The 23,890-nt window shown below is 40.7% G+C and overlaps 1 protein-coding gene across 1 annotated transcript in view; it reads left to right on the top strand.

Annotated features, from left to right (window-relative positions):
* LOC145399732 (putative serine carboxypeptidase CPVL) overlaps positions 1-23,890 on the top strand; it is a 53,565-nt gene that overhangs the window by 17,289 nt on the left and 12,386 nt on the right. The window contains exons 6-8 of the mRNA XM_080272283.1: positions 6,770-6,844; positions 11,716-11,882; positions 21,020-21,127. Coding sequence (XP_080128409.1) covers positions 6,770-6,844; positions 11,716-11,882; positions 21,020-21,127 — 350 coding nt within the window. The remainder of the gene's footprint in view (positions 1-6,769; positions 6,845-11,715; positions 11,883-21,019; positions 21,128-23,890) is intronic.

The raw sequence follows: 23,890 nt of genomic DNA, 5'->3' as shown, positions 1-23,890 counted from the left end.
GTAAGATTTCGTGTGAATGTGGATTTAATATGGTAAAAACAGTATAACCTTACCATAGCGGACTAATTGGGGCCCAAGCCATTCCGAAAAAAGCAAAAGTCCGATAAAAGCGACATCTGGACTTCCCCCTTGCTTACCTGGACTTTTTCCGATACATCAGACATTAGTCTGGATCGCACCAATGGTTTTTCACTACCACTGCAGTACTGTACTGTATTATACATTCACTACAATAATCAAATGTTTTAATATATATAATAATACTGTATTGTACAGGTAGGTCCCGTCATATGACCACTCGATATAAGAGAAACCAATGATACAACCTGGGTAAGTTAGGGACTATTTTCGATATGCAATCTTGAAAATCCAATTATACAACATTCAGTCTGGGGCGAGGTGTCAGGATTCTAACTTAGTCATCCCAGTAAACACAGTCACCGCTGTTTTCTTTCAACCTCAGAGAGAAATAGTGGGACTGGTCAGCTGCAGCGTTACCAGACGTGTGATAATTATCGCAAATTGTGATATTTTGGCACACTTTGCGATATGCGATAGCATGCATGCGATAATGAGATAACTTTCATAATTTCATAATCTGAAAAATTAATTGAGGACTGCAAAATTAACAAGTCTACTGTAAGACTAGTACACCAGTAGGATTTAGTAACTCTTACGATAACCAGTATTATAAAATGGTAAGTACTTAACAGTGAAACAAATTTAGTAACGTTAATTAATCACTCCACATATAACTATATTAATTCCACAGTAATTACCGATTTACGTGAAGAAATGCCTTTGTATATGAGTGTGATAATTTTGATCAAAAAGTGATAATTTTAACATGCGGGGTATGATAAAATGGGATTGGGAATCTGGCAACGCTGCACTGCTGGCGACCGCCAGGCCAGCTTCCCATCTCCAATACAACATTACAACCTATAGACGAGTGTTATGAGTGTTTTATATGTTTAACTAATGTACAGTCATGTTATCTGCATACTATCTGCTCTTTCTGGTCGCTTTCACTACAGTTCGGTAATACAGATATGTTTGCTGCGTGTGGTATTGTATATTTTAGCTTGAAAACTTACCTTTGATGGGGTCCTTGAACCCAACCAACATTTTACCATTAGTTACATGTTTCTTTGTACAAGAATTCATTATATGACCGTGCCAAATGGAACCTAAATGCTCGAATCTTCGGGACCTCCCTGAACACTGAAAAACGTGTCTTTTATTTACTTCATTGTGGTGAACATAGCTGAAGTGGTCAGGCAGTCCGGACCACTTCTGGCTTTATCGGACTTTTTCTGATATACCTGTATAAGAATTTAGTCCGGTCGGCTCCTTGATTCTGATAAAAGCGAATTCCGGTATATTGCTGTCCGTTATATCGAGGTTATACTGTAAGTTTGTGAGACAGGAAGGTGGGGGAATTAAGGAAACAAAGAAGTAAAAAAGGATTTGAAATGAATGAATGAAGAATTATATGTATGGAGATGCATGTCACAAAAGTTTGCCCCTTCTTCTGCCCCTTCCCCCCCCTTTTAACTTGACAATTGATGGAATGACTCAGACAGGTATATTTGAAGCCAAGACAGAAAAAAAAAAAAAAGAGTGGACCTAGGAAGCTGAAGGATTGAACTGATTATGTGGTTCATTTCACAGAGTTTGCTTTTTCAAAGTTTTTCCATGTTTGTGTTTTATCTTTGTGGATTTTACATCATCCCATCTTTTAGACAGGAACTGGGGTTTGGATTGTGATGATGGATTAAATATCTGAATCTGGTATAACAAACTAAAGGACTTTTCTAGCACAGAATATTTCAGTTGAATTTATTCTATACAGTGATCCTTTGGTTATCGTGCACATGGTTATAGCAGTTTTCGGTATCACTGCAAGATGAAATCTGCACTTCTGCCATTTCGGCATTTCTTGGTTAAATAAAAACTTCGTAATCATGCACCTGTGCTGGTTTCTGCCGTCAATATTGGTGCAAAATCTGTGGTTTCTGATGGCTCTGAGGGATTCAAAGATAAGGCCTACTTGAAGAGTTAATCCCCAGTGGTGGAGACCACTAACTCTCCATCCCGTAGCCTCAGAACCCCTTGCATCAAGTCCATTTCAGGTCTCTGCATGGTACATGTTTTTTCCTTTTTGTGCCCTTTTTCATCATTTGTCATTACCCTAACCATGCCTTGTGTGTTTCTGATACTATAACAGTAAGTATGTATTTAGCGAGTCTAAAGTGTAAAAGGGAATATTTGGCTTTGCAAGTGGAGTGCCCAGTACCAATTAGGATAAACCCCATATATTTTGTGCTTTTGCAGGAAGAGTAAACTCAATGTCATGACAAACATAATGGAGATTACAGTAAGACCTCACTATAACGGACTAATTGGGGCCCAAGCCACTCCAAAAAATGCGAAATTCCGATAAAAGCGACGTCCAGAGTTCTCCCTGCTAACTCGGACTTTTCCCTATATATCAGACATTAGTCCAGATAGCATGAATGGCTTTTAAACTCTTTTGACTATCACTGTGGTACTGTACTATGTTATAACTTCACTACATTAATCAAATAGTATAATATATATAATAATACTGTACTGTGCACTGACAAACATGTCTTTTATTTGCCTTATTGTGGTGAACATAGCTGAAGTGGTCAGGCAGTCCAGTCTGCCTCTGGCTTTATCAAACTTTTTCCAATATATAGGAATTTAGTCCAGTAGCTCCTCAATTCCGATAAAAGCAAATTCCGGTCTATTGAAGTCCATTACATCGAAGTTTTACTGTATTACTAGACGTTTCGACATTTCCTAATGTCATCTTCAGTGGTCTAAAATGATAAAATTATTAAAATTACTTTTATGTACTGTAAATATCAAAGTGCTTTAAAAATAAAATAGTGGTAAATACGAGAATTAACGTAGCTTAATTCTCTTATTTACCACTGGTGTATCCTTAAAGCACTTTGATGTTTACATATAGTTAATCTTAATAATTTTATAATTTTAGACTACTGAAGATGACATAAGGAAATGTCGAAATGTCTGGTAATAAACTCCATTATGTTTGTCACGACATTGTGCTTACTCTTCCTGTTGATGATCGGGCTCCCCAAGAACGAAACAATATCAAGCGTGATCTGTGGCCTCATTATCACGCGTGGTACCAATTTTACACGAGTGCGTGGTACCAATTTTACACGATAACCAAAAGATCACTGCACTATACTGGAGCAAATTTTCTTTAAAATACCTTCTGCAGATATTGAGTACAATACAGGTACCCAGTTTAACAATGTAATTGGTTAAGTAAAACCCCATCGTTAGGCGGGGTATCGTATATCGGGGTACTTTTCACATGTAAAGTAATGGGAAGCGTTGACCAGCCTTGGGTTTCCCCCAAAACCAAGTCCAAAGCCCACCCAAATGAGCCCAAAAACAAGTTTAAAACCAATTTAAATGGCCTAACAGCTGTAAAGGAAGCTAACCTAAGGCTAACACCTGTAAATAACTCACTGAAACCAACAAATAAAATGTGAAAATCATCAAATATGTGTGGAAAAAAAATCGAGCTTAGTAAACTGTACCCCAAAATGACAATGTTCACCCCACCTGTGGCTAAAACACATTAATCCAAGTCTAAAAACAGTTTATAAGTCAACCTAAATACATAATTTTAGTCTAAAATATCATCAAAATCGGTAAAAAAAAAAATCAAAACCCGTTGTTAAACCAGGGTTTGGCCATCATTAGGTAGGGTATGGTGGTATTTCTACCCCCATTGCTTAGCCGGGATATTGCATCTAGGGGTATCGTATATCGGGGGTACTACTGTAGTGTGATGTTTTTTTGTTTTTTTTTTCTGTAATTTTTTCCATAACTCACTGACCTTAAATTTATCCACTCTTTAGTCATTGGTGAGACACCCTTGCATACTTGAAATGATATAAATGTTATGATACATAACATGGTATGCAGAGAATGATTTTGAGGTGGTGGCAACCATCATCCACTCACTTGATGTAGTGCTGCCTACTTCTTCCTTCACCTTTTTCACTCTTTTTCTGTGTCTGTCCTCCTCTCTTCCTATTTATCCCATCTTTCCTGTCACTTCTTATTGCTTTTCTTTCCTTTTCAGGTGGCTTTACATTGAGTGACAAGCCAAATGGTTTCTTGTAAGCCAAGAAACCATTTACAACGCTGGGTGGTAACCATATAACCAAACCATATGTGCTCCAGGCGTGTCAGTAAGTGGGTTGGTGGAGGGTTAGTGCCCCTCCCCGTAAAACAAATATCTCAAAGTCAAATGGCCACCCCTTACGGGATTATGGCGTCTGGCAATAGATAGAGATAGATAGATTTTGTGAGTGATCAGAAATTTACTTATTTCTGAGCCAGATGCAGTTATAAGATTCTGTTCAATGCTTATGTTTTTTGAAAATTGTGAAAATAATGTGACACTGCCGGGTGGGGAAAAAAAAAAATCTTGACAGGGTATACTGTACTTAAATACTATACACAGATAAGGTACAGGAATCAGAGAAAGTTTTTGAATATGAGATGAAAAGTTGCACTGTAAGAGGAAGACTATACTGTATGTTGTGCTGGTGTGAAACAGTATATTATGGTACAGAGAGAAGTAACTGGTAGAGAAGTAGTTATTTAAAGACCAAGTAGCCAGAAGGTTGTGCTCTGATGGCCATCCCCTATTGAAAGGTTTCCAGGTGGAGACAATGCATTACAGATAATAGTAACAATGAATGAGTCTGGGAGAGAGTGTGTAAGAAATGGAATCTAAAGGTAAATGTAGAGAAGAATAAAGCTGCAGTCTTTAAGAGAAATAAAGTTTGAATGCACAGTGAGGATGGATGGTAAGGAAATGGAAAAATGCAAGTGCACTGAAGTACAGTACATCCCCACAGTACGCGAGTTCTGAGTACGTGATCCCCCTTGTACGGGAGGACCTATTTTTTTTAAAATTTTAGTGTATTTTTTATTAGTACACGAATTGAACTCCTTGTAAGCGAGATGGGCAGCGAAGAGTGGCCCAATTCTGGGGTTACCCCCAGCATGCAATATTGCCCCCCCAGGAAGCGATAACAGGTAAATGTCTATCTATCTATTGCCAGACGCCATAATCCCGTAAGGGGTGGCCATTTGACTTTGAGTTATTGGTTTTACGGGGAAGGGCACTAACCCTCCACCAACCCACTTGTTGACACGCACAGAGCACGTATGGGTTGGTTATATGGTTACCACCCAGCATGGTATATGGTTTCTTGGCTTACAGGAGACCATTTGGCTTGTCACTCAATGTAGAGCCACTTGTAAAGGAAAGAGGAGCAATAAGAAGTAACAGGAAAGATGTGAGATATAGGAAGAGAAGAGGGCATGCACAGAAAAAGAATGATAAAGGCTAAGGAAGAAGTAGGCAGCACTACATCAAGTGAGTGGATGATGGTCACCACCACCTACCACCAATGATTTACCTAGTAAAGCCATAATCTTGGTTTACTTTATCTTAGGTAATATGTCTTAGATAGTTTCCCTGTATAGTACAATACTTAGGCCTGAAAGGCATCTCAAGGGTTGCCCATGACGGGGGGTGCTGCCCATGTGTAATTTTTCCCATAAGTTTATATATTCATAGTACACGAATTTCTAGTACGCGACGTCCTCTGCTGCCCATATAGGCACGTACTAGGGGGATGTACTGTACTTGGGTAGTGCAATGAGTAAGGATGGAAGTTTAGAGGATGAAGTAATTGAAAGGCTACAACAGGGAAGAAAGGTTGCTGGTTCTTTAAAAGCAGTGATAAGAAATAGGGAAGTGAACATGGAAGTAAAAAAGTCACTGCATGATAGTACGCCAACTTTAATGTATGGAAGCAAAGCTTAGACCTTGTTGGAAGGACAGAAGTCAAGCGTAAGAGCAGTGGAAATAAGCTATTTGAGAAGAACATGTGGAGTTACATGGACAGACAGACTGGCAAATGAGGAAATGAAGGAGCATCATAGTATGGATGTGGATGTCACAGAAAGTGACAGGATAAATACTCTGAAGTGGTTGGGCATGTAGAGAGAATGAAGAGTGAGAAACTAATGAGGAGAGTGTATGTGAGTGAGCTGGAGGGGGGAAGAGAGAGGGGGAGACTGAGGATGAGGTGAAGGGATGGAGTGGAGAGGTATATGAGAGAGGGGGATGTGAGTTGGGGGGAGGTCAGCATAATGGCAGGGGACAGGGCAACATGGAGACAATTTGTTTGTGGACACCTCTTATGGGATTAAGACATCTGGCTATAGGAATTTGTTTGTGGACAACTCTTATGGGATTAAGACATCTGGCTATAGGAATTTGTTTGTGGACACCTCTTATGGGATTAAGACATCTGGCTATAGGAATTTGTTTGTGGACACCTCTTATGGGATTAAGACATCTGGCTATAGGAATTTGTTTGTGGACACCTCTTATGGGATTAAGACGTCTGGCTATAGGCAGGGAAGTAGAGAGAACTTCAGACAACATAAATGACAGTAACAGTGGATTTTACGCTGGCATCAGGTGGCCTGTAACGTCTACTGTCTTGGCACACTTGGAAATGTTCTACAGTAGGGAAAATGAAAGTGTGTTGATTTTATTCTTATCTTTCCACACAGGAACTCCATCAATATTCCTTCACTGTCCTTGATGTCTATGCTAATATACACACAGATGAAAATTTGTTAAAAGAATCTGTCATTTCTTTTGCAGGAAAATACATACCAGCTATTGCCTATACAATTCATAAGAACAACCCAAGTGCTGAGCTCAAGATTAACATGAAAGGTCAGTAATATTTATTACAATAGTTGATAATATATATATATATATATATATATATATATATATATATATATATACACACTCCCTCTTCTGTCTTTCTTTCCTTCATTCTTTATTCATCCTTCTGCCTACTGGTGACTTTACACTCCCTCTTCTGTCTTTCTTTCCTTCATTCTTTCCTCTTCCTTCTGCCTGTAGGTGACTCCACACTGACAAGCCAAATGGTTGTACAGGAAACCATTTACTACGCTGGGTGGTAACTATATAACCAAATTTTGGCACCTGGTGGTTTAGTGGGTAATTACGGAGCTCCAGTTGGATTGAGCCGGTGAAGGTTTATATCCAAGGGATGGTTGGGGTTTATTGCTCACATAATGCCACTCAGGGATGAGTGAGGCTGGTCACTCTCATCTTAAATGTCAGGACCAACTTGCCTAGCCCCGGGCTCCTACGCTCCTCATGGAGCAATGTAGGATTGGATGATGAATGAATAAAAATGATGGAGATATATATATATATACAGTATATATATATATATATATATATATATATATATATATATATATATATATATATATATATATATATATATGCAGGTATATATATATACAGTAATCTCTATACTATCCGAACGCCCACTATCTGGACTCCCCACTTACCAGACATTTTGGGCCTGGGCCTTTGGAACCCCCCCCCAAAAAAAAAAAAAAAATCCAGTATTTTTTTCAACTGTACTTTGAAACTGGCATGCAGCGCCGAACAGCTGTGTTTGCACTTGCTGCTTGCTTCCCTCATCCCTTCCCAGTTACCACCTAACTACCATCCTCATTCAATGAATGTCGCACGTGCTCGTTTTTGTGAATAAACTGCAATACCTCACCACTAGACCACATGGGAATTTACAATGTTGTGCAGTGTTATGAAATTTGAATTCAGAGTGCAAAGATTCAGTACAGAGTGTAAACTGGCAGTTGAAACTGGTGTGGTGCAATCAAGAACAGAATGTGCAGTGTTAAACAATTATAACTCATAGTGCAAAGGATTAAGTGCTGCACAACACTGGATAACTGTACGTGCTTCAAGAGCATTTTCACCACTGCCAGAGAATTAGAGGAGGCGGGTTAACCTTCGTAACGAATGACCATGAACGTGTTGTAAGTACCCTGTACACTGTTAAATATTTTCCATACTCACTTCTAATTCCACATTCTCTGGTTCCTTTTCATTTATTTCACACTTTCTGATGCTTATTTGTGTGAATAGGGTCTTAAATAGGTGCAATGCATATCCAGTAGACAGTTATGTAGGTGGTTTTCTGAGTCAGGCTGGGTTAGGGTCCATAAGTACTGGTCCAGGAGGCAGGGGCCCACTATCCGGACGGACCCACTTTCCGGACATGCCTTTGGATCTATTATATCAGATAGTGGAGAGATTACTGTATATATATATATATATATATATATATATATATATATACACACAGTACAATCCCTGCTATCCGGTATCCAGACAAACGGAATACTCAGAAAAACGGGAAAATTCAAGGGCTGGTAAAAACGTCAGTAAGTTATAACTGTGCGCCATTTTGAACGGACTGCCAAACCGCCGTTTTATCGTGTCAAGCGAGGATGGGTGAAGTCGGACTAAGCGAGGTGAAGGCATTTCTGGCTAATGTAAATCCCTAGTAAATCCTCTTAACCAGCCCTCCTCTTCCCTCATTCCCCTATTTGAATTCAGCCATCCTCCACAATTTCCACAAATCAAAAGTCTGCTTTTTACCATTAGACAGTAAACAAGCTCCCTTGCTGTTGTGTTGCTCTGTTGGATGGTAATTTCAACACTCCAAAATGCTTAAAAGAGCAAACTAAACATAAGCGTGTCGTGCTTACCTTAAAACAGAAGCTGGACATATGCAATAGACTTGAAAAAGGCAGTCATTATAAAACACTGATGACCGAATATAATGTAGGAAATCCAACGATTTATGATATCAAAGCCCAAGCATCCAAGCTCAATGATTTTTTCATGAAAAGCGAGACAAGTCCATTGAAAAAAGGCATACTCTCCATCGTTCGAGTGGTTTTGTTTAGAAAGATCTAGGGGAGCACCTATTTCTGGTCCTCTTATACAAGAAAAAGCAAGAGAGTTTCACAGTAAAATGAATACAGAAGTCGAATGTGGTTTCAGTGTTGGATGGTTAAATCGTTTCAAAGACAGGCATGGAATTTGTAAACCAGACATCTCGGGAGAGAGCAAATCAGCAAACGCCAGTGTTTTTCTTCCTAATGGACTGACTCTAACTTGCACCACATAAATTCATCTTAGAACGCATGTATGCTGGCAGAGATGAAAAAAACAAAAATAATAGGAATGAAGGTTTACTTTGTTGGAAGAAAAAAATATATATATGCTTGCACTTATGTACATCATGTATTTTATTTTGTGCAAAACAACTAATTGGCGGCGGGTGAAGGGTGGAATCGTGGAGGTCAGTCGGGGGCCTTGGGGCCGGGACCGTAAACAAAGCTTGTGTGGGGGCACAGGTGTGATAATTCTACAGTGCAGTCTTAACATCAGTTCACCAATAAATGTTCAAGATTTTATTTCTTTATTCCACTTTTATGAGTACAGTACATACAACGAATACTTCGGTAGTTAACAGAATGGTGCAAACCAGTGGCAGAATGGTGGCGGTCAGTTGGGGCCGGGACCGTAAACAAAGCTGATGTGGGGGCACAGGTGTCGTGATAATATACCAATATTCAGGATTTTATTTCTTTAGTTTTCCACATTTATGAGTACAGTACATACAAGAAATTATTCGGTAGTTAACAGAATGGACTTGTGCATTTTGCAGTACCGGTACTGCAAGGCATTGCATGCATGTGCATTATGACCATGGTGTGTGTTTATGAGGCAATATTTCAGGTGGAATCTCTTAGTGTGCCCCCTGATGTGAGTGGTGAGTACCTGAATTGTATTTACTGCTGTGATAATGATTGCCTTTGTATAGATATGAATATCAGAACTACGGGAAAAATCTGTAACCGGGAAGGTAAATTCCCCAAGCCGCCCGGTTAACTGGGATTGTACTGTATTCTGTATTGTGGTAGGTGGGGGGGGGTCACCATCTGCTCACTTGATGTAGTGCTGCTCTTGGGTGACTGCTCTTTCCTCTCTTCCTTCCTTCCTCTTCTTTCTTTCTTTCCTCATCCTTCTGTCTATGGGTGACTCTACACTGAGTGACAGACCAAATGGTTTTCTGTACACCAAGAAACCATTTACTGTACTAGGCTGGGTGGTAACCATATAACCAAACTATGGCATCTGGTGGTTTAGTGGGCAATTAAGGTGCTCCAGGCTGATTGAGCCTGTGTAGGTTTATATCCAAGGGATGGTTGGGGTTTATTGCTTACATAATGCCACTCAGGGATGAGTGAGGCTGGTCACTCTCTTCTTAAATGTTAGGAACAACTTGCCTAGCCCTGGGCTCCTAAGCTCCTCATGGGGCAATGCATGATTAGATGATGTATGTATGTATATGTATAAGCTCAAGATAAACATGAATGATCAATAGTATTTATTACAATTATTGTGATATATATATAGTATATCACAACAATTGTAATAAATACTACTGACCATTCAGGTTTATCTTGAGTTTATACATATACATACATACATACATCATCTATTCAGGTGTTGCCCCATGAGAAGCTTAGAAGCCCAGGGTTAGGCAAGGTGGTCCTGACATTAAGATGAGAGTGACCAGTCTCACTCATCCAAGTGGCATTATGTGAGCAATAAACCCCCACCACCCCTTGGATACAAACCGACACATGCTCAATCAGGCTGGAGCACTTTAATTACCCATTAATCCACCAGGCGCCATAATCTGGTTACCTGGTTACCACCCAGCGTAATAATGGGTTTCCTAGTGTACAGGAAACCACTTGGCTTGTCACTCAGTGTAGAGTCACCCAGAGGCAGGATGAAGAGTATATATCCTGTACATTATGCAAGATGCCTTTTGGTTTACTTGCTTCATAAGTGGGTAACTAAGTGCACAAAAAATATTAACTTCTGACTTTAGAACAACTCAGTCCTGAATCATACCTGGTTTAGGTGAAGAAAAAAATCAACGGGCAATTGAAGCTCGCAAAGTTTTGTCCAATCTAGGGGTTTTGAGGAGTGAATCAGCCTTTCCTCATTGGCACAGCTCATGAGAAACTACAAATCATGAACAACAATAATTTGGCATTTATAGTCAGTAGGGCTGAGCCATCAACTTTAAAGGGAAGCGAAACATAAATTTTAATTATTCATTATCTACACACTAAGTGACATGGAGAAATGTAAGTGACAAACACTAGGTCTAGGATATATCCAAATGTGCCATATTTAACTGGATGAATAATATTTTAACTCCATACCGTGGAAATTATTACTGTATTTGCTTCACCTAATTGGTCCAGATTTATGTCACTGGAGTTTATTTGACACAGCTCAGTGGCAGAAAAAGAAAATAAGGTGGTTCTAAATCCCTTCCTTAGCAATCCATCATGACTTGCATAATATTCTACCATTCATTACTTGTTATAACTTAGCATTCAAGAAGGAGAGATGATAAGTTTTGGCCAAGTTAGAGTGAAACTGGCATAATCTGGAGTTAGGTTACCCTCTCTCTTGTGACAACACACAATATGACCGTTATGGTAATGATTTCCAACAGTGTTGTTGTGGTGGGTACTCTCTTGCTTAAAATTAAAGTTACTGCTGAAAACTTTAATAGTTATATACACTATTGTGAACCTTAAGTTTAAGTACTGTACTCTAATACAAAGGCATGACTTATTATGTTTGCTGACTTCCAGGTATAGCAATTGGGGATGGCTTGTGTGATCCCATCACTATGACAGACTATGGTGATTTCCTTTACCAAATTGGACTGGTTGACTCAATTGATCAACAGTACTTCAAGCAGCAGAGTGATCTGGCAGTTCATCTTATCCAACAAGAACAGTGGCTCAAGGCTTTTGAGGTAGTAATTTCTCTTTACTTGTCAATAAACTGCACATTATACAAGCCTGGATATAAAGAAATAACATATATGGATTGGAGATAGGAGGACTAAGATGCATTATGCAAAATAGGATACCATATCAGTATTTGCCTTAAAAAACAAAACAAAAAAAAACAAAAAAAAAACAGCATCTATGCCACAATTACAGTAAGACCTCACTATAACGGACTAATTGGGATCCAAGCAATTCCGAAAAAAGCGAAATTCCGATAAAAGCGACATCCAGACTTCCCCCTGCTAATCCGGACTTTTTCCGATATATCAGACATTAGTCCGGATTGCACCAATGATTTTTAAACTGTTTTCACTACTATTGTGGTACTGTACATTAATTCATCATTCATTCATTGCCAGACGCCATGTATCCCAGACAGGGTGGCCAAGGGCTTAGAGTTAATTGTTTTACAGGGAGGGGCACTAATCCTCCACCAACCCCACTTGACGTAGGGATGCCAACAGCATCTGGTGTTCCCAGGCGGTCACCCATCCAAGTACTAACCAGACCCAACGATCAACTGGTTTAATATATATAATAATACTGTACTCTACACTGATAAACATGTCTTTATTTACCTTATTGTGAACATAGCTGAAGTGGTCAGGCAGTCCGTACTGCTTCTGGCTTTATCATTTTTCAGTGTATAGGAATTTAGTCCGGTAGCTCCTCGAGGCCGATAAAAGCAAATTGCAGTCTATTGAAGTCCGTTATATCGAGGTTTTACTGTATGTAAACCAAACTTAAACTACAGAAACAATGCAGCTACAGTAAGTCTAGAGTTCATAAGACCTTACTCTTATGTAACCTATTAACTCCTGTCCACACCCAACTTGTGCATCCTACAAACTCCACCTCCCATATACGACATACAGGGCACATTTTAACCCACTCAAACTCTTGATGCAGCCAGCGTTGAACCGCTTCCGGGTACTGCATGACCCCCACGGGCTGGCCCAGACCTTACCTGCTACACACCCCTCACTCAGTGATGTGGATGACAATGGAAAATGTTTCCATTCAACTTTCTACACGGCCCATATTATAACTGTATTGTTATGAAATTCCTACATGTTATAAATGAATAAATGATATTACTAATGAACTAAAAAAGAGAGAAAAAAAAATTACTATATTTTATCGTTCATTCATTTATTCAACGTCCCCTCCCCGTAAAACAAATAACTTAAAGTCAATGGCCACCCCTTATGGGATTATGGCGTCTGGCAATTGATTGACTGATTTCTCACAGATATATATATATATATATATATATATAAATTTCGTCAATGCTTGTTGACAGAGTTGTAGAGAATTTATTTGCAATGATTTCCATAAAAAAATGACACTTCTAGCTCAATTAGAAAGATTTTTATGGCTTATGGAACAGAATTATCTTTGGGTCTTTCACCACACCCGGCTGCTCTAGTAACAGCTGGCTCAGCATCGTAAAATGTTTCCAATCATTTCACTCCCCTGCCCTTATTTGTAACTGTAGTGTTATGAAATTACTACTTTTTATAAATGAATAAGTCATCTTCCTAATGAAAGAAGAATAAAGAAAAGAGAAAATAAATTACCATATTTTTTCATTCATTTAACACTGATTTTTTAAATATATACTGTATAAACATTTGGGAATGCTTATTGAATGCTCTACGACTTTCTCTCAGCAAGCATTGACAAACTGTTCATATATCTGTGTGAAATCAGCATTGAATAAACGAGTGAACAATAAAATATAGTAATTTATTTTCACTTTTCTATTTTTTCATTCATTAGGAAGATCACTGAATCCATCCATCCATCCATCCCTCATCCAATCCTACACTGCCCCATGAGGAGCACAGGAGCCTGGGGCTAGGCAGTTGGTCTCGAAATTTAAGATGAGAGTGACCAGCATTACTCATCCCTGAGTGGCATTACATGAGCAATCAACCCCAACCAGCCCTTGGATATAAACCTTCACTGGCTCAATCTGACTGGAGCGCAATAATTACACACTAAACCAGGTGCCAAAATTTGGCTATACGGTTACCACTCAGCGTAGTAAATGGTTTCTACACCAGGAAACCATTTGGCTTGCCATTCAGTGTAGAGTCACCCACAGGCAGAAGGAAAAGGAAAGAATGAAGGAAAGAAAGACAGAAGAGGAGTGTAAAGTCACCCATAGGCAGAAGGACAAGGAATGAATGAAGGAAAGAAAGACAGAAGAGGATGGAAGAAGAGAAGGATGGAAGAGAGGAAAGGGCAGACACCCGAGAGCAGCACTACATCGAGTGAGTGGATGGTGAGCGCCCCCACCTATCACAAGATCATTTAATCATTTATAATATGTAGCTATTTCATAACAATACAGTTATAAACAAGGGCACAGGAGAAAGCTGAATGACGCAACCAAAAATCATGGTGAAAAAATACCGCAACCAATGTGGTTGGACTCAACCTGTGTCGAAAAAGCGTGAGGAGTTGGATTTCACTTGGACGCAACCTGCTTCGAAAAAGTACGAGCTGTTGGATTTATAACTGTGCCCTCGTGTATGAGAGAATTAAGTATTCTGGCATCCAGACAAATTGGGGACACCAACCTGTCTGATAATTGCAAGGTCTATTATGTGAGCTTTCATTGGACAAGTTTTTCTTGGGACACTGAATTACAGTAAAAGTCAGGAAAAGCCCAATGCAACCGCATGATTAAAGAACTATGAAGCAGAGTACGCCTACTAATATGATGTTGCACTCAACAGTACTGTAAATAATGCAGACTGAAATGTACCAGGTTTGCATGTTAATGAGGCTTGAAGAACCAATTATTGCAGCTAAAGATAAGTATTGTATATTGTAGACTTGTTTATCAGTTACAGTGGGTTGAATAATGGATTTTCTTTTTTTTTAATGCAAGGAAAAAGAAACCAAAGCCCAGAAGCCTGCAACATTGTTCCCTTCACGAAAAAACAAAAATAAAATAACAGAGAACCATATTCAACATCCATTCTTTCGAGATGCCTGGACACAATGTAAGACTGGAGGTCATTAGCAGTAGGAAATGCAGACAGAGGAAGACAGTTCCAGAGCTGATCTGTTGCTTACAAGAAGGCCTGGGAGCAACAGTTAACTCTTGCAATAGAGAGTTGGACAGAAAAGGGATGAGAGTTTGTTGCTAGACAAGTGTTACGCATCTGCCATAGTGGTGGGGGGATATAGGCAGACTGTTCAGAGGAGTGGTGACCATTGAAGCAGCGATAGAAAAGAGATAAAGATGCAACAATGCAGCGAAGACACAGAGGTTGAAAGGAGCCAGTAAGAGGAGGAGAGTTAATATGATGAAAAGCCTTTGCATCTTGCCGAGAAGAGTTGTACCGTACTGAATGTGGGGAGCTTCCCTTCACTTGAGAGTTGTAAACTATGCAGGGGTGAATATAACTTACATAAATAGCCAATAACTGTGCAGGGGTAAAGGTGGCACAGAGTCAGCTTAGCACACCCAATCTCTTGGAAGCAGATTTTACATGAGAGGTAATACGATGTTTCCAAGATAAACTCCAAGAGAATGAAATGCCATATTTGTTTAAAGATGATACAGGATTAAGTTGGACATTGTTAAAAATTAGAGGATACTCCTGTGGAAGATTTTGGCAGGTTGAAAGATGTTTCTAATGCATTAAAAACAACAAGATTACTTTTAACCCCAATGGGAGATATGAGCCAAGTCAGACATTGGGTGTGCCATAGTCTGAAAGGCATTAGTTATCTAACAAAAGTAAACTATAGTAAGGTTTTCTGTATTTCAATGGATCCCAGACGAATCAGGATAAAACAATTTTGTTTTGTTTCGTGTATCAAAGCTCCAGCATGCTTGCATTTGTTAGCCTTGGTCACCTATGATGGCTCTTCATGCTGCTTGATCTCCGGCTGCCTCCCTATTCAGTCCCCTATCCCTAAGGTCAAACTTTATAACAGCAACCCAGGTCTTTTTTTGATCTACTCCTTGCAACTCTACCCTAAACATTCACATCCCTCACCTTCAGCACCCAGCTGTCATCTTCCATCCTCTCAACATGCCCAGATTATCACAGTCAACCCTCCTTATCAAAACACTAGTACTATACATTCAAGTGCCATCTTTCCTCTCGACTCTTCAACTGCAATCCTAAGACCCCTAAGCTTCTCACTTAAGGATGAACTTCATATCCATCTAATCATTATCATTTCTGTAAGTTTGAGCCTATGAATATTTTCTTCCTTTACTTCCCAGGTCTCAGAACAGGCAAACCCTGATTTATGATACCCCAAGGTGTGATACCCAGGAATAGTGATGGGGGTTGAAATACCACCCTACCCCCACTATCGTAGGCCTAACCCCGGTTTTGCAATGTTTTTTTCAGACTCTGATGATATTTTAGACTTAAATTTTGTGTACAGGTTGATTTATAAACTGTTTTTAGACGTGGATTAAAGTGTTTTAATCATAGGTGGAGCAAACACTGTCATTTGAGGTACGGATTCTCGCCCATCAGACGAGGTACAAAACAGTGTGGACAACTAGGCGACTCAGCAAAAAATAGTTTGTGTTTGGCCATTGAACATCTAATCTATCATGAAATATGTAATAATAATTTTAAATAAATATTAATAATAATAAAAGCCTTGAAGAGTAAATATTTCATGCACTGATGAAACCTGCGACGTCGATAAATCATATGTTTACATTCTGGTTGTTCAAGGAAAAATGCTTTGAAAATACAAAGGAATTTCTAAATAAATGTTGGAAAATAAGAAAGAAGAAAATAAAGGAGCCCAGCAACCAGAACAGTAACCAAAACGACATAAAGATGGGCCGTTGAAAAGGCCATCCCGATCGCATCATTGATACAGTAGATAAATCAGATGTTTACATTCGTGTATACAACAGTTCGTACCTTGGACGATTTTGCATCATTCATACATTATTATTATGCATAACAGATGTTTACTTAATTGTCCAGGGGCCGTCCGATGGTGGGATTGTACTGTATACAATGCTGATGCTTCTTCTCTACCGAGTTTAAATACGAGTCGGAGATCGCATTCTCCAGTGACCTTGACTTGGTACAAGCGAGACGAGCACTGGTTTTGGGCTTAGGTTGGCTTCTTTTACAGCTGTTAGGCATTTAGACTGGCTTTAAACCTTTTTCTGGACTCATTTGAGAGGGTTTAGAACTTGGTTGGAGGGCAAACCCAAGGCTTTACATGTAAAATCTACCCCGAGATAAGATACCCCACCTAGCGATGGGTTTTTACTCAACCAACTGCATCATTAAACCAGGGTTTCCCCGTACTGAACAGTATTACACTCCTAACACTTGCTGCATTACAAGGACCCCCAAGCATGAAGTGCAGGGAATGCCCACTCAGTGTCAAGAGAGGAGTAGTTGGAGTAACTGATCACTTAAGACAGAATTACCCAGTCAGCAGCTTTTAACCTGAAGGCTGTTACATAACCTCTACAAGGGGTTGTGGGTGGCTGCGACATATCTCTTATGAGTGAGGTACCTGCACCACAAGTTTCTGCAGGGAACAGCATCTCAGAACTTTTACAGCATATAAGGGTAGCTGTCCCCTCCTATCTCCATCTCTGACGTTTATCCCAGAAACAAAGGAACAGTAGCTGCTATGAATGAAATTCATGCACTTCCCAACCCATTTACTATGGTGCCTGTTTAGAAAAATCAGTTCTCAATGATAAAATCAAATGGAAGGTCAACACTGGCTATGGGAAAAGAAGGATGAAGTAAATTACAGTACTGAATGTGGCTCATCATTCTCAAGTTATGGTTTATTAGGCTGACTGATAAGTCACCTAGGCTTTTAAAACAGTAAGCCCTACTCATCAAGTTCTAAGTTTCTCACCAAATAGGAGTTTTCTTACCACTGTAACTCTATAACAATGGTTAGCTGAGCAAAAATATTTCATGGGTAGGTGTACCATGCCATTTCCAAGGCTCTGATGTACATATCAAGTAATTCTGCAATGGTCACTAAACTGGGCATGTTGCTGTACTATTTCACAGACCACCCAGCTGTAGTCCATGGATTGCTGTATAGAACCACATACAGAAAAGTTTTTAACATGTATATCAACGATTCTACTCTGTACATTGAGGATCTCACCATGCACAGTGATGAATGATATATTGTGCAGGATATACTGTATGGACATTCTGGAATAGAGGCAACAGTAGAGGGTATCAAGCAAGGTGTTGTGGAAAAGGTCAAGAGAAACACTCTGAGATTGGCTAGGCACACAGAGTGTTGGAAGATAGTGACAGGAAGAATATTTGAGGTAAGTAGGTCATGTTACAAGAGGAATGCTTTGACCTACATTGAAAAGAAAAAAAAAAGTTCTACTTATCCATGAGAGATCAAGCAATGGAAGAAGAATGACTGGGAGCAAAAACATAAATTCTTGTTTTATGATGATGACCCCCTGTAGAAGAGTTCACAGGTGGAAACAAGGCATCACCAAAATAGGTACATTGAAGATTCTACTGTGTAATGCATGAATTGCAGATTTGGAGACAAAAGCTCACTGTTTTTTTCAATTCTTGCACTGTCACTTCCTCTGCTGGCTAATATTGCCAAGTTGAGAGAAATATGGCATGCTTCTCTACCTACACATATGATACATCAGGGAAGAGAGTGATGAACATACCACAGTATGATGCAGTAACAGTGGTTTAATAGGCAAGCTTTTGTCCCTGACTGTACCATATGTAATAATACTGCTACTGCAGATTAACTTACAGTAGGACCTCCCCCCACATGGTATTCAAAAACACAGAAATCATAGTGTATCACAATGTTTGTTCATGAATGCCATTCATTAATATGAAATCATGTTTCCCTTGTTTTTCAGGACCAGTTGGATGCGTTTTGGCATGGAATTACTTAGATCTCTAAAGTAATCTAAGGACATTTCTTTGCACCAAACATTTGTCAGTTCAGTCTTGAGGTTGTCCAGATTGGGTGTCTTCTCTGCCATGATTTTCTTCATCTCTGCCCAGCAGTTTTCTATCAGATTTCGATCTGGACTGTTGCCAGGCCAGTCGAGGACCTCAATCCGATTATCCTAAAGCCATTTTGTCACATTTCTTGACTAGTGACGTGGAGCTGAATCATACATGAAAAAGTCGCACCCATGAATAGCAAAAAAGTTTAACAAATGATCTTTCAGAACTTGAATGTACCAGCCAGGTTTCGTCATCAAGTTCTTAAGAAGAGAGTAGAGGCCTCCCCTTCCCATTTCACCTGAGAAACACCCCCATACTATTACTGATTGCGGGTGCTTAACAGTCAGCACTATGTAGGCAGGGTCATATCGACTATGGGAGGCAGGGCGACGAACCTTGGCAAAACGCTCTAGAAACACTTGAAATGAGCTTTCATCAGAAAACATAACTTTTCTCCACTCATTCGATGTCCAGTGCACATACTTCTTGGCAAACTGAATGCGCTGCTTCTTCATGCGGTCAATGATAAGCGGCTTCTTGGCTGCAGTGCGGCTTGGCAAACCCAGCCCCTGCAAGCAGTGTTGGATAGTTCAAATTGAAACGTCTTGTAACAGCCGGGGATGCATTCTCTTCAATTCTGCTTCTGTCAGTCAAGGATTCTTGATTACTTCCCTCTTCAGAAGCGTATCTGTACCTCTGGAAGTCGTCCTCTTCTCTCCACCGCCATGCTTGTGCTATGGTACAACATCAAGTGGCAGGCCAAGCACTGCAGCAAGAATCTTCATGACGGTCGACTTTGTGCGTCCAGTACGTTCACAAATTGTGTTGATAGGAACATTATCTTGCCTCCATGCAATGATATGGTCCCTCTCATCCCTTGAGCAGTACTTTTCAGGCATGACAACTCGACTCTAGGAAAATAACAGGGCAAACAGTAATGCATACGAAAAAAGAGGGAGGTGCAAGCTCGGAGCGACGGGAACATATACTCCCACTCTTGCTTCTGGGCAAGCACTGAAGTGCTTAGTGTTTCACCATCTCCCGCCAACACCAGAAGAGTTGCCAGTTACCTCTTGCCCAAAAAATTCACTTGGTAGTAGTGGAAACACAAAGCAAAGACGGACAACTCTCCCATGACAATTCTGCGTGCAGGTCCTAAATCAATTTGCGGCGGGTGTACTTGTTGCATGACAGAAGTTGCTGATACACCTAGTCCATGTTACTGCAAATCCATGTCTCCAAAGCCTGTGGATATGTAAGTCTGAGTGCATTTCTTGAATACTGAGCCAGGAAGACGAACATGATGGTCATTATTTTTGTATGAAATGTATCAATGTGTGTCTGTCTGTGTCGAAAACTCAAATCTCAGAAAGCATTGATTGTAGAAGGAAAAGTTATTAATAAAAGTTGTTTTGAGTCAAAACCTGAGCTCACATATCACTCAAGCAGCATTGGGAATGTATTAATATAGCCTACCTGGCTCACACATGATGGGTAGTCACGTATTACTTAATATCTTCAAGCATATGCATTTTATATTTTATTCCTGTTACTTTCTAATAGTTTTATTTAGCTTATGAAGAAAAATCAGGTTGTGGAGATTCTGTTTCTAACCCTGACACTACAAATGGTCATTCCAAAGGTAACTGGAAGTAGCAAGAAAAAAATATAAAATACTTTGGTGGACTGAAGGGGTTAATGGGAAGTTTGCCTTTAAAGAGTATTTGAAGTTTAGACAGGTTAATAAGGTATCAAGGGCCTCTATTATCTCTGCTTGAAACAGCTCCCTGGTACCTCTTCCTCACCAGATTATTTTTGCACGTGGCACATTAATACTTGTATTCTCATATATGTTATCCATGTAATCTCTGTCAATATTACCCAAATCAACACCCAATATATTAGTTTTCAAAATAAATTACTGGAAGACATCCAAGAAAGCCTCCTGAGCCACCTGAATACAACCAAGGGTATCTCTTTTGCTTGAGTGTGAGCAGGATAAGTGTCTGTTATAGCTCCTGACTCACTGATATTATTATGCGGTTCATAATGTATGTACTCTGCATTATTACCAGTACCTATATAATGCTTACTGATGTCTTGGGTAACAGGTGTTTGACAGCCTGCTGAATGGAGATAAGACGGACTATCCTTCATATTTCACCAATGTCACAGGACTTACAAATTACTACAACTTCCTGGCCAATGGAGAGCCCGAGGTATGAATATACTGTATTCTATATTACAATTTTATTGAGGTTGATGGGGTGGTAGGTGGTAATGACCATCAGCCACAACTCACTTGATACAGTGCTGCCTAGTTCTTCCTTCACCTTTATCATTCTGTTTCTGTGTCTGCCCTCCTACTTCTCCCTTTCTTTCCTGTCATTTTTTATTACTCTTCTTCAGGTGACTCTACAATGAGTGACTTTTTCCCTCTCAACCCAGGAAGCCATATATAATGCTGGGTGATAACCATATAACCAGATAACTGGGTGATGAAGAGATTGCTATGGTGTCTCTGCTCACTGGGCTTAGAGATGGAGATGTGGCATCCATCCAGGAACCAAACTTCCACACTTTTCCCCATGCTTTGCTGTTGTGGGGTGCTGTCAGTTGCAAGGGAACATCAGTTAACCCTTTGAGATTACGAAGACACGATTTTGCGTCATCATAAATCCAACCACTGAGATTCTGATGACTTGAATTCGTGTCATACAAAACAATATACTGTATATATATATATATATATATATATATATACACTATACTATATATATATATATATATATATATATATATACACTATACTATATATATATATATATATATATATATATACACTATACTGTATATATATATATATATATAATACAGTAATCACTCTAATATCCGGACGCCCAATAACCGAACATCCCCACTAACCGAACCTTATCGTCCTGGGATCAAACATTCCCAAAATGGTCCGAAAATCCAAAAAAATAAAAAAAAAAAATATCGATTTTTTGCCGTCCGTAATTTGAACTTGCCGCGCGCGCCGCATGAGAGCATTGTTTTGGTTCGTCATTCCTCCGACGTCCGATAGAGCGCCGCTGCATCCTCCCCACTTCCTGCCTGTCTCTCACCGCTACTGGACCTACGCTCTTCGCAATGGCTGCCCACGTGCTCGCTTTTGTGGTGGTGCCGTACTTGCTGCAAGGCCTCCTGCTGCTCTCTGCCCTCCTCTTAGTGTGTGTGATGATGGCCCCGCCACCTGAGAAAAGGAAGAGAGTGGTGTTGACTCTGGAAAAGAAGAGGGAGATATTGGAGAAAGTTGATGCGGGTTGGTCTTCTTCACGCATTCTCCGCGAGTTTAACCTGGCCCGGTCGACTTTGTTCGATATCAAACGTTCCCGAGACAAACTCATGCAGTACACGGCTGACTTCTCGTCGAGAAGCAAACGCAACGTGGAAAGGAAGGTTATGTTTACCCCCAAGTTTGCAGAAATCGACCGATCCACGTTGATTTGGTACCGACAGCAACGTGCAGCTGGTGTGATGGTACGTGGAACGGAGCTGAAGGCTGCTGCTGAGAAGTTTGCAATGCTTCACGACGGCCTAGACTTCAAGGCATCCGAGGGTTGGCTCTTCGCGTTCAAGTTGCGACAAGGCCTTACTAACCGTAAAGCACATGGTGAAGCATTGGACGCTGACGAGGATGGAGTTGACGAGTTTCAGCACAAGGTGAAAGGCTTGATCAACAGGGAGGGCCTCACTCTCGGTCAAGTCTATAACGCAGACGAAACTGGCCTATTCTATCGCTCGGTGCCAACGAACACTCTAGCCGATGAGACGGAGAAGCGTGTACCTGGCCGCAAGCTTTCTAAGGAACGGATATCTGCTTTGTGTTGTGCCAGTGCTAACGGCATGCACCGGCTTAAGCCCGTTGTTGATGGCCGTGCAAAGCAGCCTCGGTGCCTTCGTGGGGTGATGGATGTCCTTCCTGTCGTATGGTACCATTCTTTGAAAGCATGGTTCACAGCTGTGATTTTCAAAGACTGGTTTCACCGTCACTTCGTCAAGGAGGTCATCCAGTACCAGACGAAGACACTGGGAATCCCTCGCGACCAGGTAAAGGCTCTCCTTCTCCTCGACAATGCACCTGCCCACCCGTGCGACAAGGACTTGGTTGCTGAGAATGGCCGTATTAGGTGCATGTTTCTGCCACCTAATACGACTGCTCTCATTCAACCCATGGACCAAGGAGTGATCGTGGCAACAAAGCGCCTGTACCGTCGGAAGTTCCTGGACGAGGTGATGGTTGTTCTCGAGGACGAGGACGAGCGCAGAGAAAGACGTGACACTCAAGGCAAGCGGACTTTGGAAAACCTTCGCCGCTACAACATCAAGTCTGCGCTGTACAACTGGGCTAGTGCATGGAAGGAAGTCCCTGTGAAAACTCTTGAAAATGGTTGGTCTCGTCTGCTTCTCGGAACAGATGTGGAGTACGATTTTCTAGGGTTTGACGTGGATGACTTCCATGCACGGCTACGTACGCACGGCGACGATGTTGATGTGGACGATGTTCGTGAGTGGTTGGATGACGACGAGGGCGATCCTGGGTATCAGACGTTGTCTGATATCGAGATCGCGTCTTCGGTTGCTGGTGTCAGTCCCGAACTTGAAGATTCCGACGACGAAGGCAATGATGATGCGGACTCCTCTCAGCAGGACACTACTCCAGCCATCCCCAAGCTGAGTGCACTCCGGGAACATCTAGAGTTCGTCCTAGACTACCTGGAACACCCGGACTGCGACAGGGAGATGGGGCCCTTGGGACTCGTGGAGGAAGTGTGTGCTTTCCGGCAGCGCATCATCAATCGCCAGAATCGTCGGTCCTTGCGTCAGTCAACGATTGACAGTTTTTTCAGGCCCGTGACCCCCGCTGTGCCAAGCCCTGGTTCCACTCCGTTGCCTCCCCAAGACAGGCCCTCATGCTCCGA

This window comes from Coenobita brevimanus, chromosome 6 (assembly GCF_032717465.1).
Source record: "Coenobita brevimanus isolate Jiangsu-jjx chromosome 6, ASM3271746v2, whole genome shotgun sequence".
NCBI lineage: Eukaryota > Metazoa > Arthropoda > Malacostraca > Decapoda > Coenobitidae > Coenobita > Coenobita brevimanus.
The sequence above is the reverse complement of the archived record's forward strand: the minus strand, read 5'-3'. Positions and strand labels throughout refer to the sequence as shown.